The sequence below is a fragment of the Cyclopterus lumpus genome, chromosome 9 (assembly GCF_009769545.1).
Source record: "Cyclopterus lumpus isolate fCycLum1 chromosome 9, fCycLum1.pri, whole genome shotgun sequence".
Classification (NCBI taxonomy): Eukaryota; Metazoa; Chordata; class Actinopteri; order Perciformes; family Cyclopteridae; genus Cyclopterus; species Cyclopterus lumpus.
In genome coordinates this window covers 5,129,470-5,148,034 of record NC_046974.1, presented here as the reverse complement: position 1 = coordinate 5,148,034, position 18,565 = coordinate 5,129,470, and the positions used below count along the sequence as shown (strand labels likewise).

The window sequence follows — 18,565 nt, the reverse complement described above, 5'->3', positions numbered from 1 at the left end:
AATACTTAATTGCAAAAGCGTTCCCTTTAATTAAATAAGTTTAACGGGAAGTCACAAAGTAACCCAAGAATGATTAAAAATAAAAAATAATAAGTAACTCCACGTGTCTCCTCGGTCCGGAGGAAGACGTCCAATGTGGAGCCATCGGGAAGGTGATGAAGGTGAGCAGGAGGATGAAGAGGAGGAGGAGGAGGAGGAAGATAAATGGAGGCCGCCAGTGGGTCCACAGTCAGGATCCGTCATCGCGCTAGAATAAAGAAGAAGAAGTTCTTCTCGCACAAAAGTCGAGGAGACGGAAAAAGTGTTCAACAACGTGCCAAAAGTAGAAAAAACAATACCCCCCCCCCCCAAAAAAAAAAAATAAACGAAGAATGAGGAAGACGTACCTCGTCGCCCATATGTCGGTGATCTGCAAACAGCCCTGACTGGTGGAGCGGATGGAGACGACCTTCCTTTGCCTCCCGGTCTTGATGTAGAGGTACTGTCTGGGTTCCCCCACGGAGCGCAGGCCGTAGTGTTCCCCGCTGCGGACGTTGCACTTCTCAAACCAATAACTTTCACTCAAATGTATCGGGGTGTCGATCTTCTCCAAGCAGGTGAACACACACAAAAAAAAATATCCATGTGCTTTTTAAATGCATAAATATATATAGGTACATTAGATATAAACGTATGTTTATATTTACCGTTAAGTCTTTTCCGACAACTTTTAGGAAATATAAACCATCCGATCCCTCGAAACTGAAAGCCAGCTGATTTTTGTTGTTTATCCACATGTCCACCTGAGGCGCTGAGGACGGAGAACCAAGAACATCGACTGCGTGTGAGTCATTTGCCCCCCCCCCCCCCCCCCCCCAAAAAAAAATAACCCCACGATCAGAAAATCAGATGGAAATGAAGCGTAAAGGCCACATTTACCATTTTGGGCATCTTGACGTGCGACGGCACACAGCATCAGGCCGTCGCGGAACTTCCTGAGCATCAGGAAGCGGCCTTCTTTACTCCTCAGGACGCAGTGTGAGTGGGATTTGATGTTCATTGCTGTCTCTCTGGTGGCGTTCTGGCACGATGTCAGCGTGACGCAATCTGCGATTACGCTCCCACTGCGCTGCCTGCTTTTATTGTGTCCGCGATTACAATTAGCATTTGAATTATTATTTTTTTGCCAATGGATAAAAAGGAGTAAATACAAATGTTGAATGTTGAATTGCTATACGTAATCTATTTAAAATGTCGTAAACATGGTGTATATATCGTTATTTTCCATGGCAACCTCTTTAAATGATAAAAACACATTATAGAACATCGAAAACATGCTTCAGAAAATGACCCATGGACCAATCAATTTTCTAAAGAGTTATTATTATTATTATTATTCTCATCATATATTACAATTATTTGAAGGATTAATTGATTAACCAACTTCTCCTATCAGCCTGCATGTCATCCTCCCTCTATCTATCTACCAACCTGCAAATACTTTTTTTTTCATTTCACTCTAATTTATGAAAAGGGTTATATTAAAAAACTTACTAGAGTAACAATAGCTGTCAGATAAATGTAGTGACGTTTTAATAGTATAACATGTCATGAATGGAAACCACTCCAGTAAAGTAAAAGTCATTCAAAGTTCATTTAAAGCTCAAAAAAAATAGCAAGTAACATATCTGAACTGTTATCGCACCAACAGCTGGATATAGTTGAACTTTTGGAGCGTGAGCGCGTGTCCGCGTGCCACCTGGTTGGGTTAAAGTCCCGCTTTATAAACACTGCACCAGTTCATATTATGGTCTGTTTCTGGCAGCAGCCTATCGGTGCAGAACAGCAGGTAACACCGAGGAGCACGAGGACATTAAAAGGTCCATTATTGATTATTACCACTTACCTCAGAGCGTCCCGAGAGGAGTGAGAGAGCCGCGTGGAGTCCGTTGTGGTGCGCAGAGAAGACCAGCGGCGCGCATGCACGCGGCTGCGGGAAGGGAAGGGGGGGGGGGGGGGGGGGGGGGGGGTAGCCGCAAACTGACGCAACCCCGCATATTTTGAGCGTGGCGGAGGGGGGCTCCGGGGCGCATGCGTCAACCGTGGGCCCCTTTTGAGCCGCCACGTGCAGGTGTTTTTTCAAATGATCGATCCTCTGGGACACAGCATGTTGTTGTTGTTGTTGTTGTTTTTTTACATATAAATTAAATGTATATTTTTTCCTGAACACATTTCCGTTTCTTGGCCGGCCTCAAGTCGAGCAAAGTTTTACATAAACAGTTTTTTTTTTTTTTTTTTTAAATAAGCGATTCATGGAGCACCAATCAAAAGACTCGATGTGGCGCCACCTGACCTGAGTGACGCATGTTCAAACAGGAAGTAAAGACAAGGTTTATTGTGTCATTCTTTAGTGCATGGCTATTTGATTCAACTAAATTGCATTAATTACAAAACCTCAAAGGTTGTTGTTTTATTTTGTTGGTTTTTATTCAGGAGCCGACTCACAATTATAATTACTTCACGGGCCCTTTGATGAACACTGCCCTCTAGTGGCCGACAGGGGAAGAGGACCAGAGTGCTGAGCGTGGTCCATTAAAACATCTGGAACAGGATATTGTTTAGTATATTTTATGCCATATGCCAGATAAAGAAGAACAAGGTATGAAAAAGGTATAATAAAAAATAAAAAAAAACACACGTTTATTTCATATTACTATGTACAACACATTATCTGAACAAATACAGAGACAAAAATGCTAAAACAAAATAACATTTTATTTTCATGAGCGAGTTTCGTCTCTTCTTTTCTTCACAGGGATACAACGCCTTCTTTTCAGGGTGAGATGTCACCAGAGTGCGGGTTCGGGGTGACGTTCTCCCGAGCGACGCTTAGACGGCGTCATCGTAGACCAGCTGGACGAACACTTTGTCCTCGAGCGCGTCGTTCCGCCTGTAGACGTACATCGGGCTCGACCCCCCGGCCTCCCGCTCGTCCCCGCGCCCTCCGTCCTCCTCCTCGTGGATCAGGTCGCCGTAGGAGGACACGCAGAGGTCGTGGTCCTGGAGGGACGCCGGGTATCGGAGGGAGGAGCGCTCGATTCGCACAGAGCGTCGGACCGGAGTGAAGAAGCGCACCTCCTGGCCGTTGACCCGCGCCGGCTCCGCCTGCTGCCTCGGGGGGCCGCTGGAGGGAAAAAGGAAAACGGCCATTAAAAAAAAAAAGAAAAAGAAGAGTTTGTCCCTTCAGGGCTACTGTAGGAACCTTGGAAGAGGACCGGCTCCCCGTGGAGATGTGAAATTATACTACATTTTGGACCAATAAATCCCCCTAAATGTTACACCCTGTTCCTATAATTGTGACAGTAGACCTCTTTCATCGGGTTGATTTTAAAGTGTCTACGGACCGGTCGGCATGACAACGTACCCGGGAGTCGCCGTGATCTTGTACTTGACGACGGACGAGTCTCCTTTCTCTCCGCGGAGGAGAGCTCGGACCGGCTTGGGGGTCGCCGTCGGGTCGTCGGTGCTCTCCGGGGTGCGTTCGCACGTCGGACTTCGGTCCGCCTCCTTCTCCAACAGACCGTGGATCTCGTCCCTTTTCTTCAGGATCTCAAACACCACGGCACGCAGCTCGTCCACCGGCTGCCACGGAACAGAAGCACACTTCACCAAAACTGGATAAACCCAACGATTCTGGGACATATTAGTCAAACGTAGTACAAATACTGGCAATTTAAAGATGCCATTCAGCTAGGATCTCTCCGGGCGGGGATTGCATCATCGGGCGAAGAGGAAAGTATAGTCAGACGCTTCCCTCTAGACCAGCAGAAGTGCTGATATGACACTTTTGTCTCTGTCACTCTGTCACACACACACACACACGTTTGTTACAACGCGGCCGACTCACCTCCAACACGACACTGACGGCCTCTTCGAACATGGGCAGCACATCCAGGTGGCCCTCTTGCTCCAGCAGGCGGGCCTGACAGATCCAGTATTTGGCGAACTTCTTGGACACCGCCGGCAGCCGAGCGAGAACCTCCCTCACCGGGCCTGGAGGGCAACCCTGTGGGGGGGGGGGGGGGGGGGGGGGGGGGGGGGCAACAACACACAGCCCATCAGACAACGTCCACCGTGAATTAAAAAAAGAAATTGAAAAAAGGCCAAGGAAACCAAAAGAGATGGGAATTCCTCACTCGACGGCCTTTACCTCTCGAAGCAGTTTGATGCAGTCCTCCAGGGATCGGTCCACGGCGCTGATGAGGGACTGGGCCTCGTCTTCCTCGTTCATGGCGTTCCAGAAAGGCTGCGGCGCGGCCGCGGTATGCCGGCGGACCTGAGGCTTCACCGGCATCGGGGGGCGCTTGTAGGAAATGCCTTTGGCCTCCCGCCATTCCTGTAGTTTTCTCCTTGACACCCAAAAAAAAAAAAAAAAAGTATTATATTGTACAATAAGACGAGGGGTCGAGGCGGTGCAACGTGGACGTCCCGGGACTCCTCCTCTACTTACATCCTCTCCTCCTGGGCAGCGGTCAGTTTCTTCCCCTCCGTCGGGGGAACGGCCTCGGCGGAGACCTTCGGCGTCTTGGCGTCTGCGGGCCGACCCGTGCGGTCGATGGTCCTGCCGGGCCGCGGCGGCGCGCGGGACGTCCCCGGAGCGCTCGCTCTTTTCATACCCGTCTGCGTTGGAGGGGCTTTGGTCGAACCGCGCCCCTTGTTGCCGTCCGCCTCGTCCCGTGTGTTCCGCGTTGCGGGTTTCCCTCCCGGCTCGGCCACAGCAGCTCGCGGGACGCCGCCGACCGCTCGGGAACCGCGACTGCTCGCCGGCCCAGAGGACGCTCGGGGGGCGGCTTTGCACGGTTGGCTATTTTTCTGCCCGCCGCCTTCAGATCTCTGCTTTGTGAACCGGTCTGTGGGCTGAGCCGCCGCTCTCCCTTGTGGCTTAAACGGTGCTGCCGTGGATTTCGGTCCACTTGATAGAGGAATCTTCGCAGATGGCTGAATATTTCTACTCAAAGGGGGTTTAGAGTTATTAGACTTGCTCTGATTTGGAACTTTAATCCCAGCTCTTAGTCTCTCGAGGTGGTTTAGAGAAGCGGTAGGTAATGGTTTCCTCTGAGTCACGGCGGGCTTCCGGGAAACAGAAACCGGTGGCAAACTGCTGGATTGCGTCTTTTTAGCTGCAGTGGCGGAGGTGATGGGGCCCTCTGCCACGGCCGAGCTGGGCTTCAAGTGTTGACTTGGACCGTTTCTGGGCTGGGTCACTGCGGGAATTAGTCCCGTTTTTGTTTTGACCATCGGGCCGAGACTCATCCTGACGCTGACCGGCGTCGGTGGACACGACCCGGCGGCCCTTGAGCCGAATCGGCCGCTTGGCTTCGTCACTGCTGTACGAGATGCGCTCGAATGGGATCTGCCAGACGGTGGCATCCCTGCACTCGGCTGCTTCTTGAGACGGCCCGCTGCATTCATCGGGTCGCATCTGGAGGACAGAACCGTTGACCTTCCGGTGGGCGCGGGGATCCGATTCAGTCTCGGCTGAGCCGGGCGATCGGCATTCTGCCGTCCAATCAGGACGTTGGCTTTTACGCTCACTTTGTTTGAGTCACCAAATGTTTTCCTGGAAGCAGCAGTAGCAGCAGTGCGTTTTGTGGGTTGAGCAACCAGAGTTTTTGCGCCTCCATTTGTGATCCTGTCAGCTGGAGCCTTGTTCTCCTTTCCCTGAACAACAAAAAACATCAACCGGAAAAAAGTCTGATGTGAGATCTTTTACTCAAGCGGACGGAATACACACACATACACACACACATTTTTAAAAAAAAGGTACACTTACCTCTAGTGAAGTTGTCACGTGCTTCTTAACCTGACAGTTGTCACGTAGGTACGGTCTGAGGAGTCACATTGACATAATGTATTAACCGCAATGTCATAAACAAATAAAGAAAGGGCACATTGTTTGTGAGTTGTTATGAGTTGTTATGCAGTTGTTTATCTTACTTTGGGTTGGGCGGTTTCAGCTTTCCTTTTGCTGCCAAGTATTCCATAAACTTCTGTTTACGCAGCTCTGCGACAGACAATTACACGAGAATTCAGCACAAACATTTGACTGGCACGACACCATCTTGCCAAAAATGTCTTAAGTAATATTCTCATGGCATCATTATTGTTGGCTTTCTTTTTTAAAAAGGAGGTGTACAATATGCTCTAAAGGGAGACATCTTCACACGCAACTAAAGAAAGAAAAGAAATGTACATTTTTATTGATCCCTGTGGGTGAAATTCTTCTCTGCATTTGACCCATCCTTAGTTATTAAAAAGGAGCAGTGTGCTGCTGTGAAGCTACTAAGATTAACCAATTAAAATACATGCAATCAAACAAACAACACCAACAGAAAAATACATTTTTATTCAAGATACTCATCAATGGTTTGTACATTATTAAAATGGGGCAGATGACCTTTATCATTTTTTACTTTTGTAAAATATCTGAATTGGTAGAGGTTTGATTTTTGCATGGATGTTGAACAACATTCATAGTCAGTCAGACATAATTAAATATATTATCTTTCCATTAACCCTCAAATCAACGAATAAAAGACGCTTCACGCACCATTTAGTTGTATTTTATCCCTTTAACTCACTAGACGCAGGTCACTTGTTTTATACGTGTGAATGTAATTCATTTAATTTAAATTTCCATTTATAAAATTTGTTTCGTTGGACATTTTATTCTGAAAACCGGATGTTGTGTCACGTCGCTCTTTCCTCGCCCGCTTCCCCGATCACTAACCGTTTGAATGCGTTTACCGTGAATTTCAGTATATAGGTGCATTAAAACGAACCTTTTCTGGAGAGTATCGACACGGCCTCTTGTTCCTCTTCCTCCTCCATGTCTCTCGGACTTCCGCTTCCTCTTCCTCTTCCTCTTCCTCTTCCTGATCGAACTGTTTGTTGCCCTCCGCGGTGGCTCAGCACACGTTCAAGTAACGTCAGCTCAGGCTCTCGCATCCGGTTTTGAAACTGCCGGGGGTGAACGCCTCCTCTTCTCTGATTGGACCATTTGAAATTTCAAAAAGGGGGAGAAAACGCAGCGCGCATGCGCTAAGACCCAGCGCTGATTGGAACAGAGGATGTAAACAAATAGTACACGAAACGAGTTGCATTTGAGAGACGTTTGTTTGCCTTCAGGCCTGCATATGATTCCTGCATATTATACATATTATACACTCTGGCAGTGTATAATAGATTATAACCTTATTAGCATAAATATTCTTAAAGTACCAAAAGTGAAAGTTATGAAGTAGATTATAACCTTATTAGCATAAAAATATTCTTAAAGTGCCAAAAGTGAAAGTTATGAAGTCACACGTGGTTGTTTTGCAGAGGACATTGCAGAGGAATATGTATTACTTTGTTGGATATGCATTAAGGTGTTTCATTTGTAATCTTTTTTTAAATAATTTATAACTGGTTAATGTATACCGCTTGTGAATTTCTCCCCATGGGGATCAATAAAGTTTGATCTTAATCCATAAAAAATACATCCAGATGTATTTGTTGATCATAATTTATTCAATTAGTTACTTTTTAGATTTGGATTAAATTATTAAAATCAAATCCAATAATAATTTGCCTCTGAATCGTAAATACAGTATAAAGTCGAAAGTACAAGTACAAGTAGGACTAAGTCAAAACTAAACTGCCATTTTTGATCCTCCGTGTGTTGTGGAAATAGTATTTATACTTTATACTTCAGCTCAAAATCTGAAGTATTACTGTCTCTAAAAATGGGCTGCAGCTAAAATCTACTGAGAGGTTCTTTATCATTTCCCTGAGTCAACGTCTTGAGTGAACAAATGTAAAACACAAATCCAAATAAGTTACAAGGCTTTATTAAATATGTTGCTGCACATCATTTAAATAATTGTTAGTACGCAGATGTCCAAATAAATACATAAATTATTATTAAACCGTCGCATAAATATATAAATACATGAATAGATAAAAAGCATCAACATGCGTGTCATTCGGCACAATAAATACACAGGGGTGTTCTCCAGAGAAGCACGATGATGCCATCTTCTGGTAAAAAGTTGACGTAAGTCAATACACAAAAGCATTTCACTGCCTGTACTTGGTACAGACGGTGAATAAGAAGCTCTGTAACACTCGCAACTTGTTACCAGACAGCCGTAGCGTCTTTGTTGCATTCTTGAATCAATAAAAAGTGCAGTATACACCCAAAGAAACGTGCTTCCTCAGAGGGTCAAACTCTGAGGAAGCACGTCCACATCCCACTGCGGGTGTCTCCGGCAGGCTTTTTAACTCTGATGTTCGACCTCCTCTCGGATGCTGAAGATCTGGGAGTGATTGGAGGACTTCAGGCGCATCGCCAACGGCAGGTTGTTGCGCTGCGCAGTGCTGACGTACCAGTTCTGGTAGGCGACGGACATGAGGGTGCTGATGTTCACCCCGGTGTCCTGTCTGTAGAAGAGGAATCGCACCATGTCGCTGTCCAAGCTGATGCTCGTGTCCGATCCGCTCAACATGGTTCTGTCCTCCACGGCCTGAGGGTGGGAAAAAGGGGGGGTAAAGGTCAGGCCCAACCACTGCGTAAAGGGTCCCTGCGTTGCCCTTTCACATAGTGCCGCGACGAACGCGGTGACAGTATCCTGTACCGAGTCGTGACGTTTACCTCCAGGTGCAGAGTTGGCGTGTCGCCATCCTTGCGGCAAGACAGGTAGAGATTTGTGTCCTTGATGCCCAGAGCCACCGTTCTGCCCTCCACGCCGGGTGCCGGGTTCAAGTACGTCGACATGTTCAGGACAACTGAGGAGCGAAGAGAGGACGGAGGTTCATTTTGATTGAAAACTGACACGCCGATACTTTAAGTGCATTTTCTTGCAAGGGATCCAATATCATGAGTTACACCAGTGGTGCTACTTTATACTTCTATTCCGCTACGATTAAAAAGGGGAACATTCTAGTGTATGCTATGTTGGGTTCATTGTTAGTTGGAATGCTTCAGCAGTCCAACTATTGTTCTTTTAATCTTTATTAAACTTATTCTATTTCTTCCGTACGTATTTTGGACCTCTTCTATTCCTTCATATTTTCAGCTGTAGAAACCGTTCAAATATTAAAATATTCAGCTCCTTTGGTAATCGATGGCTATATCTATTCTAACTTTTCAAATGTTGTTATAATAAATCTTTTATGGTTATGTTTTTGAATGGTATCACAATGGAGAAGGTCTTCAAATTAAAAAACATATAAAATCTTCATACTTTCAGCTAAAGACACCCTTTAAATTTTAAAACGTTGACAGAACCTTCAACTAATACTGTATATTTTCATATATTTTTGATCTTTTGACATTTTAAAATGCTTAATTTATTTGTGGAATAGAAAATGAATGGGATCCAATGGAGGAAAACTTCAAATCTTTAAAACCGTCCAATGTCCGTTTACTTTCAGCTAAAGACACCATTTAACCTTTAAAATGTTGACAAAATCATTAGCTATAACTTATAATTTAGCTTTTTTTGATAGCTTTCATACTTATTTAACTGTTCCCGTTTTAGTTTTACGTGTTTTTCATTGAATCTATTGTTCTCTTTTATCAGGGTTTAAATGCTACTTGTTTTGGGCCCCACTGTGGAGCTTTCTGTAACGAACCTTTTTCGTCTCCTAAATTGAAAAAGAATCACTTTCTGTTTTTCTAACGATCCGACCGTCACAAGTCGTCACCTTTCTTGAGGTCAGAGCCTCCCTGCAGCATCACGGCGTGGAGCTCCATGCTGTTTTGGACCCGAACTATGGTCCGCTTCTCGCCGTCGTTCAAGCTGCACTGCTCCTCGCCCGTCCATCTGATCTGAGGTTGGGGAGCTGAACCGAGCTCGAACACAATTTCCTCTGAGGGAAAAGGAAGCAGCAGGAATTTAAAAAAAAAAAACACACACACAAAAAAATAAATAAAGCCACAGATTTCCTCTCTTCTTGCTCGAGTGAGCGTTGACCACCAGAAATATGAGAAACCTGTCTGGGTAATTTACTGCAGATTAACAACTATTTCATGCAGATGTACCGTTTTTTTAGGTGCAACAGAACGTCAGTCAAACAAAGCAATAATTGAAGGAAAGTGGATCTGGGATGGACAGCTGAGCGAAGGCCAACACAAACATATCAATAAGCCACTCCCCACTGTCCCTGATGGTAGAGGACTTACATAGACAGATTTATTTAGCTTTTTCGGGACCTTTTTTTGGAGTTGGGGACAGAGAAAAACCAGCTGAAGTAAAGCCTCCTCCATTACCTTCCATGAAGCTGTCCAGCATCATGCTGAGCAGGTCCTCGTCTCTGAACTCGGTGCTCGTCAGGGATTCTGAGCCCTTGAACCTCTCCATGGCGACGATGAGGTTCACCACCTGCTTCATCGTCAGCGGGTGATGGGACACCTCAAAGTCCAGGCCCTCGGGCATCTTGGGGCTCCACGTGTCGCTCACGTTGCATTTCATCTCGGATTCCATCTTTTTCTGGGTTTTTTTTAAATTTTTTTAAAGCTGCAAGAAAAAGACATTTACAGTGTCATTTAAACACAGAACATTTAGGGAAATAACAGCTGGATTTTCTGTTTAAAAAAAACAAAAAAAAACTATCTTTTCCCCCAATTTATTTACCTTTATCTTTATTTACACTGACATAAAATTGTTCCTCGTTTTACTCTCAGCTCTTAAAAGCTGCTGCAGTGATAAAGAACTCACTGCTGTGTCAAAACCTGATAGGACCACGCTTCCTGGATGCGGTTCAAACAGAAACATAATAAATCCTCTAGTTACTAGTTTATTAATGACAACAACAACAACAACAACAACAACAACAACACAACTCACTGAATGTGTCCTGTCAAAGTAAGAGAAGCAAAGACCCTGTTTGAAATCTGCTCCAGATCAAGAGAAAAACGAGAAGAAAAGTCAACGCACCTGTTGAAGTAGTCTGTGTTTTGGTTCAGGTGGAAGCAGTCGTCCTGTTGTCGCCTGTTGTTCTGCCTGTCTGTGCCGACCTGCAGGCTTTTTATACAACTCACCACAGTCGTATTTAGGGAATCTCCCTCTTCGACAGGAAGTGGGATGGTCCGCTCTGCTGTGACCCGCTGTGATGAAATACTGTACTTACACACACACTGCTGCCGTGCCCACACGGCTCAGGTGTGCAGTGGGATTGTGACACACGTGTGTTGGACTCATCTATATTACCGATGGTATCATTGTTAGATGTGGCTGTCGATGTCTCGATCCTGGAGAAAATGTGCGTAATTGTCGATGCAACTCACTCACGAAGGTCGTTAACCAACACGGCGTATCTCTTTATTTATTAATCTGTAACAAAAATCAAAGTCTAAAAACAGAAATGTGCCTTTTTTAACGAGGGAGTTAGGCCTTCTTTTGCCCTTGTAAAACAGCAAATTGCCGTTTTTACCCTTCAGTTTTTGTACATATTACAAATTAGATATAACTGGTTGATTATTGAGCTTTACAGGTGGATGTTGGTACCTGTCGGACAGATCCTGGCTAGCTGACTCCCCCCTGCTTTCACGATTTGTGCTAAGCTAACTGCTAGCTGCAGCCATACGTTTAATGGACAAATCTGAATTATCAATCTTCTCAATCTTCTTTAAGGGGTATTTCCAAAAGAAAACTGAGGAGAAGTGGTGCACTTTAGAGTAAATAGAGTTTACTTGTGGTATATTACTAGTTGAAGACTCTATCAACCAGATTAAATATGAACAAAAAGTTTTCCAGCAAGAGCAAAAGTTTGAAGTCTGGCATAAGCACCACTCTAGTGACTCTAGTGATAATAATAATAATAATAATAATAATAATAATAATAATAATAATAATAATAGCTATTGCAATGATTGAAGATACATTTCCATTAGTCACAACAAAGTTGTTTTATTTTGGAGAAATACTAAAAAGTACATAGGCAACAGTTTGCGTATGAATAGCTACACCTTCTCATCTGAATCTTCACACGTCTTCGAAGACGCTTCTTTGGGGTTTTGCGGTTCTTTTGATGGCAGAATAAATTTCCACCAGCTGCAGCAGACTTGCATGGTGTTGAAAGTTGCATAACAGCGGCTGAATTTGATATTTCTTCACTTCTCTGTTGAGCTGTGATACAGAAGGAAGCTGCGTCATGCAGTCTGTGTGCTACTTGATTGAAATCACAGTCTGGAGTAGGCAGAGGATGATAAGCCGAGTGTTCTCTGAATAAAAAAAAGACACACACCCCAGTTACTAAAATATCTTTAATTTATGCTTAAACGTGTGTCAGAGGTCAAACTGCCTGTAGAGGCCATGAAGACATACCTTATAAGCTGATGCTACTACTACTATTGCTGCTACTACTACTACAGTAGTGGAAAGATTTGTTTTGTCTCTGTGTTTGTGTGTGTGTTTGTGTGTGTGTGTGTGTGATTAATATGCAAGGGCGTGTTGTAATCCCAGTCACACGTTGTTGCTCTTCCTCTGAGTGAATCACTCTCTTTTTATCTGCCACCAACTAATGTTTTGGAAATCAGGAGTTTCTGTCAGCGGAGCGGCACTTTCACATCCTGTTAACATCTATGGTTTTTTATTATTTTGTATTGAACTGAAGGAAGTGAGCGAAAAAAATAAGAAACGACACCGAAACAACAACAAGATGTAACAACAACAATATGTAACGACAACAATATGTAACGACAACGACAACAAGATGTAACGACAACAATATGTAACGACAACAATATGTAACAACAACGACAACAAGATGTAACGACAACAATATGTAACAACAACAATATGTAACGACAACAATATGTAACGACAACAATATGTAACAACAACGACAACAAGATGTAACGACAACAAGAAGATGTAACGACAACAATATGTAACGACAACAAGATGTAACAACAACAAGATGTAACGACAACAATATGTAACGACAACAAAATGTAACGACAACAAGATGTAATGACAACAATATGTAACAACAACAAGATGTAACGACAACAAGATGTAACGACAACAATAAAATGTAACGACAACAATTTGTAACGACAAAAAGATGTAACAACAAGAACAAGATGTAACGACAACAAGATGTAACAACAACAATATGTAATGACAACAACCATATGTAACGACGACAACAATATGTAACGACAACAAGATGTAACGACAACAAGATGTAACAACAACAATATGTAACGACAACAAGATGTAACAACAACACGTTTCATAACATCCAACGCTACAGAAAAACTGTAAATTACAGCTCATTTCCTTCTACACACACTGGTCCAACATCCCACAATTAGACATGGGAACATTAAAAGAAAAGAAAACGTGTCATCTATGAAACAGAAAGGGAAATATATATATTTTTAAAAACAAAACAGTTCATGTTTTTTTCCGAATACACTAAAGTTGGATCGCACCAATTACATCCGAGCGACGCGTCATTGCTCAAAAACATATATGACGTAATGATGAAGATGTCCCAAATATATCAGTCATCATAAAAAACTACACAGTGAAGTCAGTTGAAACAATATATTTTTTTTTTTACTGTTAATATGAGAATCATATCGAGGATCCATTATTTTGAAAAAAAATAACTACACGGTTTTATCAGTTAATCTTTAAAAAAAATAAAACCAAGTCGTAGTCTGTTGTGATTGAATTACCTTGAGTTGAGCGTGTACTTCGTGTGTGCGTATTATATTGATGTTATATATGTTTTAAAACTAAATAGACATTATTCTTAAGGTTTTATATTAATCAGCTGTTTGCTGTTCACAATTTACTGCTGACTTTTTTTAATGTTGTCTTTAATCGTTCTGGCATTATGTTTCTATTTTGAGCTTTCCTTTTATTATATTTTTATTAATATATACACTACCGTTCAGAAGTTTGGTGTTTTCCATGAAAACTCAGACTTTTATTCATCAAATGAGTTGCAAAATGAATATAAAATATAGTCAAGGCATTGACAAGGTTAGCAATAATGATTTTTATTTGAAATATTCATTTTGTTCTTGCTTTCATCAAAGAATGCTCCATTTGCAGCAGTTTTATAGCTTCTCTCACTAGCATAACTGTTTTCAGCTGTGCTAACATAATTGCACAAGTGTTTCAAGGGTTTTCTAATCATCCATTAGTCTTCTAAGGCGATTAGAACACTGGAGTGATAGTTGTGGAAATGGGCCTCTTTACACCGATGTAGATATTTCATTACAAACCAGACGTTTCCACCTAGAAGTCATTTACCACATTAACAATGTATAGAGTGTATTTCTAATTAATTTAATGTTATCTTCATAGAAGAAAACAGTGCTTTTCTTTGAAAAATAAGGACATTTCTAAGTGACCCCAAACTTTTGAACGGTAGTGTATATACATATATATTTTTTTATTAATATATTTCTTTTTAATATAACACTTTCTCAAAGGCCATTCTGATGTCTAAATCAAAGTTCTGCCAAATCTTTGCATCATTTCACCTGTGTGAACGTTTGGAGGGGTGCCACGTGGTGGTGGTGGGCGTAAAAGGTGACGAGGGATCTACAAGACACGCCCACCGCAAGCAGGTGAGCGCCCTGTGATTTCATAAGCAGGAGGAAGTCCGCTGTGATTAAATACTTTATTGTAATTGTTTACAGTTGTTTTCCGCCCCAGTTCTTCCTCCGGGGCTTCTCTTTGTTCCGCGTCAGTCACATCCCGCGGAGCCGGTTTGACCGACAAAAATACCCGGTGTTGTAAGAGGCCGGAAGGGGCGGAGCCTCAGCATTCAACACACTCTCAAAACCACAATAAAACCGCGAGCTCGACGTTTCATCACCGCGTGTCACTGTGACGTAACTGCGCGTATGACATAAAAGCACGTTTTCAGGTGAGTAACTTACTTCAACAAAAGGAAAGGGGAAGTCAAAGGACACGTCACTTCCTTGACATACTTGGTGTGTATAATAAATATTTATTATAGTATATTTTAGTTATTTAGCTCCGCCGCAACGTATATGGCGGCCATTGGAGAGCAGGTAAAAAAGGTGATGAGTGCGAAACACAGGTAACACATTATAGTTAAATTAACGACGCCTTCGTCAGCATGAAGTTGAATAAAGAAAAAGTCTAAAAGAGTCAGAAATCAAAACAATCACAAAAGGTCCATAGAGAAATATATCTCAGGTTTATTAATAACTTTCATCTTCAAAACTCATTAAGACAAAAAAATTATAAAACAGTATTTACACCTTGTTTCTCCGTTAAGTGACAAGCATGCCAGAGAGAATGAAGGACAATCAGTTGATTTGTTTCTCACAAAAACAAACAAAAAAACAAACACTCTATTCGCTCTGATCCCCAAATTAATTAAAAAAATTAATTGAAAAGATTAGAGTGTTCGAGGTATAAAGAAAAACAAAACAAATAAAACATTCACACACAAAGAAAAAGAAAAAAACATTTTGAACCCAAACCCAGTACAATTTAAAAACACATAAACATAGTATTTTATTAACAATCTCAGCCATAAAAATCTACAAAACGAACAAAAACAGTCCTTTGAAATTAGTGTGTTTTTGTGTGTGTGTGTCAAAAAAATCAGTGAGCTCCTTAAACTTTTTGACAGCTAAATATTAAAAGCAGTCTTGTGTTTTAAGGAGATGTTGACGATTATGAAATCCTGGTCGGTGACCGTATTGCAACAGAAGCCACTGAGGCGGAAACTTTGGCAAATGTTTTTGGCTTTTTTAGGGGTGGGTGGTGGGGGGGTGATACTGCTTTCCACGCTAAAGTGCTTTTATTTTTAAATCACAGAAGAGTCGGGGCTGTTTCAACGTCCTTCAATTCCCCCTTCTAAAATTATGGAGGACAATATAAGTGGAGTTCTTGTTTAAAAGATAAAAACAGAAACATTTCTCAGTAGCAGAAAAAAAAAACACCCAACAACACACTGAGTTAAACATCGGTGCTTTTCAAAATAAAATCACCAGCTTTTTTTCTGAAAACATTTCTTTTTTTTTCTCAAAGGTGAACATTTTGCTGGTGTTTTTCAAAAAAAAAAAAATAATAATTATATATATATATATATATATATATATGTGCATTTACTACTGAACTGGACGGTCTAAAAAAGATGACTATGTTGGGAGTATTTAAAGAACAATTAATGCCTTTTTATTGTTGTCCAGTGCCTCAGCCCGCCGTGCACTCAATGGTACATGAGTCATCATGGGAGCTGTGGTTTTTTTTTAATGCCAACAGTCCAGCATAGTGCATTTCCTCATTTAGCTTTAGGAGATATACGAATGTGGACATTAAACCCGAGAAACTATATTGCTGCTTTTCAAAATAAAAGGAAACCCCCTCTATGAGAAAACAAATCGATCTCGAAGTGATTTATATTTATGGAGGTAAATTGGCCTCCTGGCCTTCAAAGAAATCAGCTGTGAAAACACAACAACACAGTGAGCGATACTTGACTGCGAAGAGTTTTGTTTTTAATTTGACATAAAAAAAATATGTATGTAATAATATTATTTTTATAATTCACAAAACAGTTATAGTGGAGCAGCCCAACTCTCATGAATACCACAATCACCAGTGCATAAACATTCCCGTCTTTTTATTCTTATTTAGAGCAGATTTCCCATCATTTGCAACTTTCCACCCGAAGTTTAACTCAACCAATAAAGTTACTGTGAATCTCAGTGTGTTGAACTCCACATTTTAAATATAAATTTAAACAGCACTACAGTGCGTTTTAAAGGACACCCGGAATCAAACGGACGTGTTTTTTTATTTTTTAAAGGCAGTGTGTGAGGCACGAAAGCCTCGACGGCGGCCTTCAGAGGGTTTCGGATTGATTATTAAACCGACCCTAAATAAACTCATCGCCGCGGAAACTAGAAGCATCGTTGGCACGCCGGTGAACAGCTCAAGACCCACGAACCAACGAAGGGCTCTCGTGATTATCGCCGCTCGTGTCTTTGGCAGAACGCCGTCTCAGTGAAAACACACGACATCAAAAAAGGAACGACGGAAATAAAAATCGGCCATCTTTCTTCTTTTTTTTGGGAGGAAGGGGGGGGGGGGGGGGGGGGGGGGGGGGGGGCTTCAGAAAACGTGTTCTTTAAAACTCTATCCGTGTGTCCCATTTGAAATGCTAAAGCACTACGCAAGTGTTCATGTTTCTGAAGATGACAGACTCAAGAGTGGGTTTAAAAAAAACAAGCTTTTTGCTTCAGATTCATGTTGAAAAAAAAAAAAAAAAGAAGGAAATAACCGCTTCAGCATTTTCATACTTTAAATTCAGGGTATAAAAAAAAAAGAAAGAAATCTGTTGATTGAGACTCCGATGCCTTCAGTTTGTGACGATCCATGTCTTAAATTAATTTTTAAAAACATTTTTTTTTTTTTTAGGTCTCCCCGTTTCCTTTTCGACTGCTCCTGAAGTCCTACGTTTCCCAGAATCCCCTTTCCCAACATTTAGGAGTGCAGAGGGGGAAACCCGTTGGTGGAAGAAGAAGAAGAAGAAGAAGAAGAAACCAACGTTTCGAGTTCCTGCATTGCATTCTGGGACATGTAGTCGTAAATCGATCGCCTGACGTCTTGACTAGAGAGCAGCCCTTTCTCTTTGTTGTTGTTTTTTTTTAGAACAACAACAAAACTTGTCTGTGCGATTCACTTTTCATGTCGTGTATCACACAAACAAATAATCTGTGGTTCTGTTAGAAATCAGTCGAAGAAAGAAAAAAAAAAATCGCAAGACACGAAAATGTACGAGTTTTAGGAAAAAAGATTCTCCCTTTTAAACTCTCACACGGTAAAATATAACTGGAGTGTGTACAGTTCTGTGGAAAAAAAAACTTAAACAAACCATTGTCAGAATCATTAAATATACATCATTGCTTCACCATAAAGCCGATAAATGTTTTGGTGTTCAGATCGACCCCCAAAATCAGATTTACAAAAAACTAAATGAAGGAATCCCCAAAAAAACATAACCAATGAACACAAAGGAACATTTAACATGTAAAATCTCACAATGAGGCTATAAAAAAATCACATTTCTCGTCCCCTCTCATTGACAATAGTATATTTACACACGCGCGCGCACACAAATAAATAAAGTCTCAGATTTCTTAAAGTATTTTCTAGTCAGAATGTGATCAAGTTTCCCTCTTTTGGTTTCTGTTCCCACCAAATCTGGTGATGTGTGCATGCACACACACACACACACACACACACACACAGACAGACACACAGACACACACACACCTAGGAAAAGACTTGTCAAACCAAAGTGCTCTGAAACATCATCCATCTTTGTAAAAAATTTTTTAAAAAAGTATTCCTATACGACCAAATTTTTCAGGATCCGGCGGCGGCGGAAACTTCCAACTCGACGTTTGATTCACAGAGAGGAGGCTGTTTGAGAGCACGTTTAATCCGACACATTCATAATAATGATCTTATTGATTGTCTCCATCGCGATACAGACCGATAAGATAAATCTCTTTGAACAACTCGGGGAT

The 18,565-nt window shown here is 42.0% G+C and overlaps 3 protein-coding genes and 1 long non-coding RNA gene across 7 annotated transcripts in view; 1 reads left to right on the top strand and 3 right to left on the bottom strand.

The window, feature by feature from the left end:
- Window positions 1–2,658: 2,658 nt before the first annotated feature.
- On the bottom strand, window positions 2,659–7,131 carry ckap2l (cytoskeleton associated protein 2-like). Of its 2 annotated transcripts, none has more exons than XM_034542519.1 (8): window positions 6,822–7,131; window positions 5,977–6,043; window positions 5,836–5,867; window positions 4,490–5,702; window positions 4,190–4,388; window positions 3,887–4,045; window positions 3,404–3,621; window positions 2,659–3,163 (listed from the first exon to the last, which is right to left on the bottom strand). In XM_034542519.1, the coding sequence occupies exons 1-8, from the start codon at window positions 6,985–6,987 to the stop codon at window positions 2,869–2,871; spliced, it is 2,349 nt and encodes a 782-aa protein (XP_034398410.1). In that variant the 5' UTR covers window positions 6,988–7,131; the 3' UTR covers window positions 2,659–2,868. The 2 variants fall into 2 exon arrangements, with proteins under 2 accessions (XP_034398410.1, XP_034398409.1); XM_034542518.1 differs by having other exon boundaries at window positions 4,490–5,700; window positions 5,813–5,867; window positions 6,822–7,130.
- A 724-nt stretch (window positions 7,132–7,855) lies between these two features.
- On the bottom strand, window positions 7,856–11,084 carry LOC117736885 (interleukin-1 beta-like). The gene is made up of 5 exons (XM_034542525.1): window positions 10,962–11,084; window positions 10,295–10,541; window positions 9,730–9,894; window positions 8,675–8,808; window positions 7,856–8,546 (listed from the first exon to the last, which is right to left on the bottom strand). The coding sequence occupies exons 2-5, from the start codon at window positions 10,506–10,508 to the stop codon at window positions 8,301–8,303; spliced, it is 759 nt and encodes a 252-aa protein (XP_034398416.1). The 5' UTR covers window positions 10,509–10,541; window positions 10,962–11,084; the 3' UTR covers window positions 7,856–8,300.
- Window positions 11,085–11,178: 94 nt separating this feature from the next.
- Window positions 11,179–17,560, top strand: LOC117736887. Its single transcript, XR_004609997.1, has 4 exons — window positions 11,179–11,286; window positions 14,480–14,617; window positions 14,706–14,919; window positions 17,451–17,560. It is a non-coding gene; the product is annotated as an uncharacterized LOC117736887 (long non-coding RNA).
- Window positions 17,123–18,565, bottom strand: part of LOC117736879 (metal transporter CNNM4) — a 30,599-nt gene continuing 29,156 nt past the window's right edge. For 2 of the 3 annotated variants that reach the window (XM_034542515.1, XM_034542517.1), the window contains one exon: window positions 17,123–18,565. This exon is cut by the window's right edge and continues 1,081 nt beyond it. The gene's annotated coding sequence lies outside the window, so the exon portion shown is untranslated. The other variant, XR_004609996.1, reaches the window with a different exon arrangement.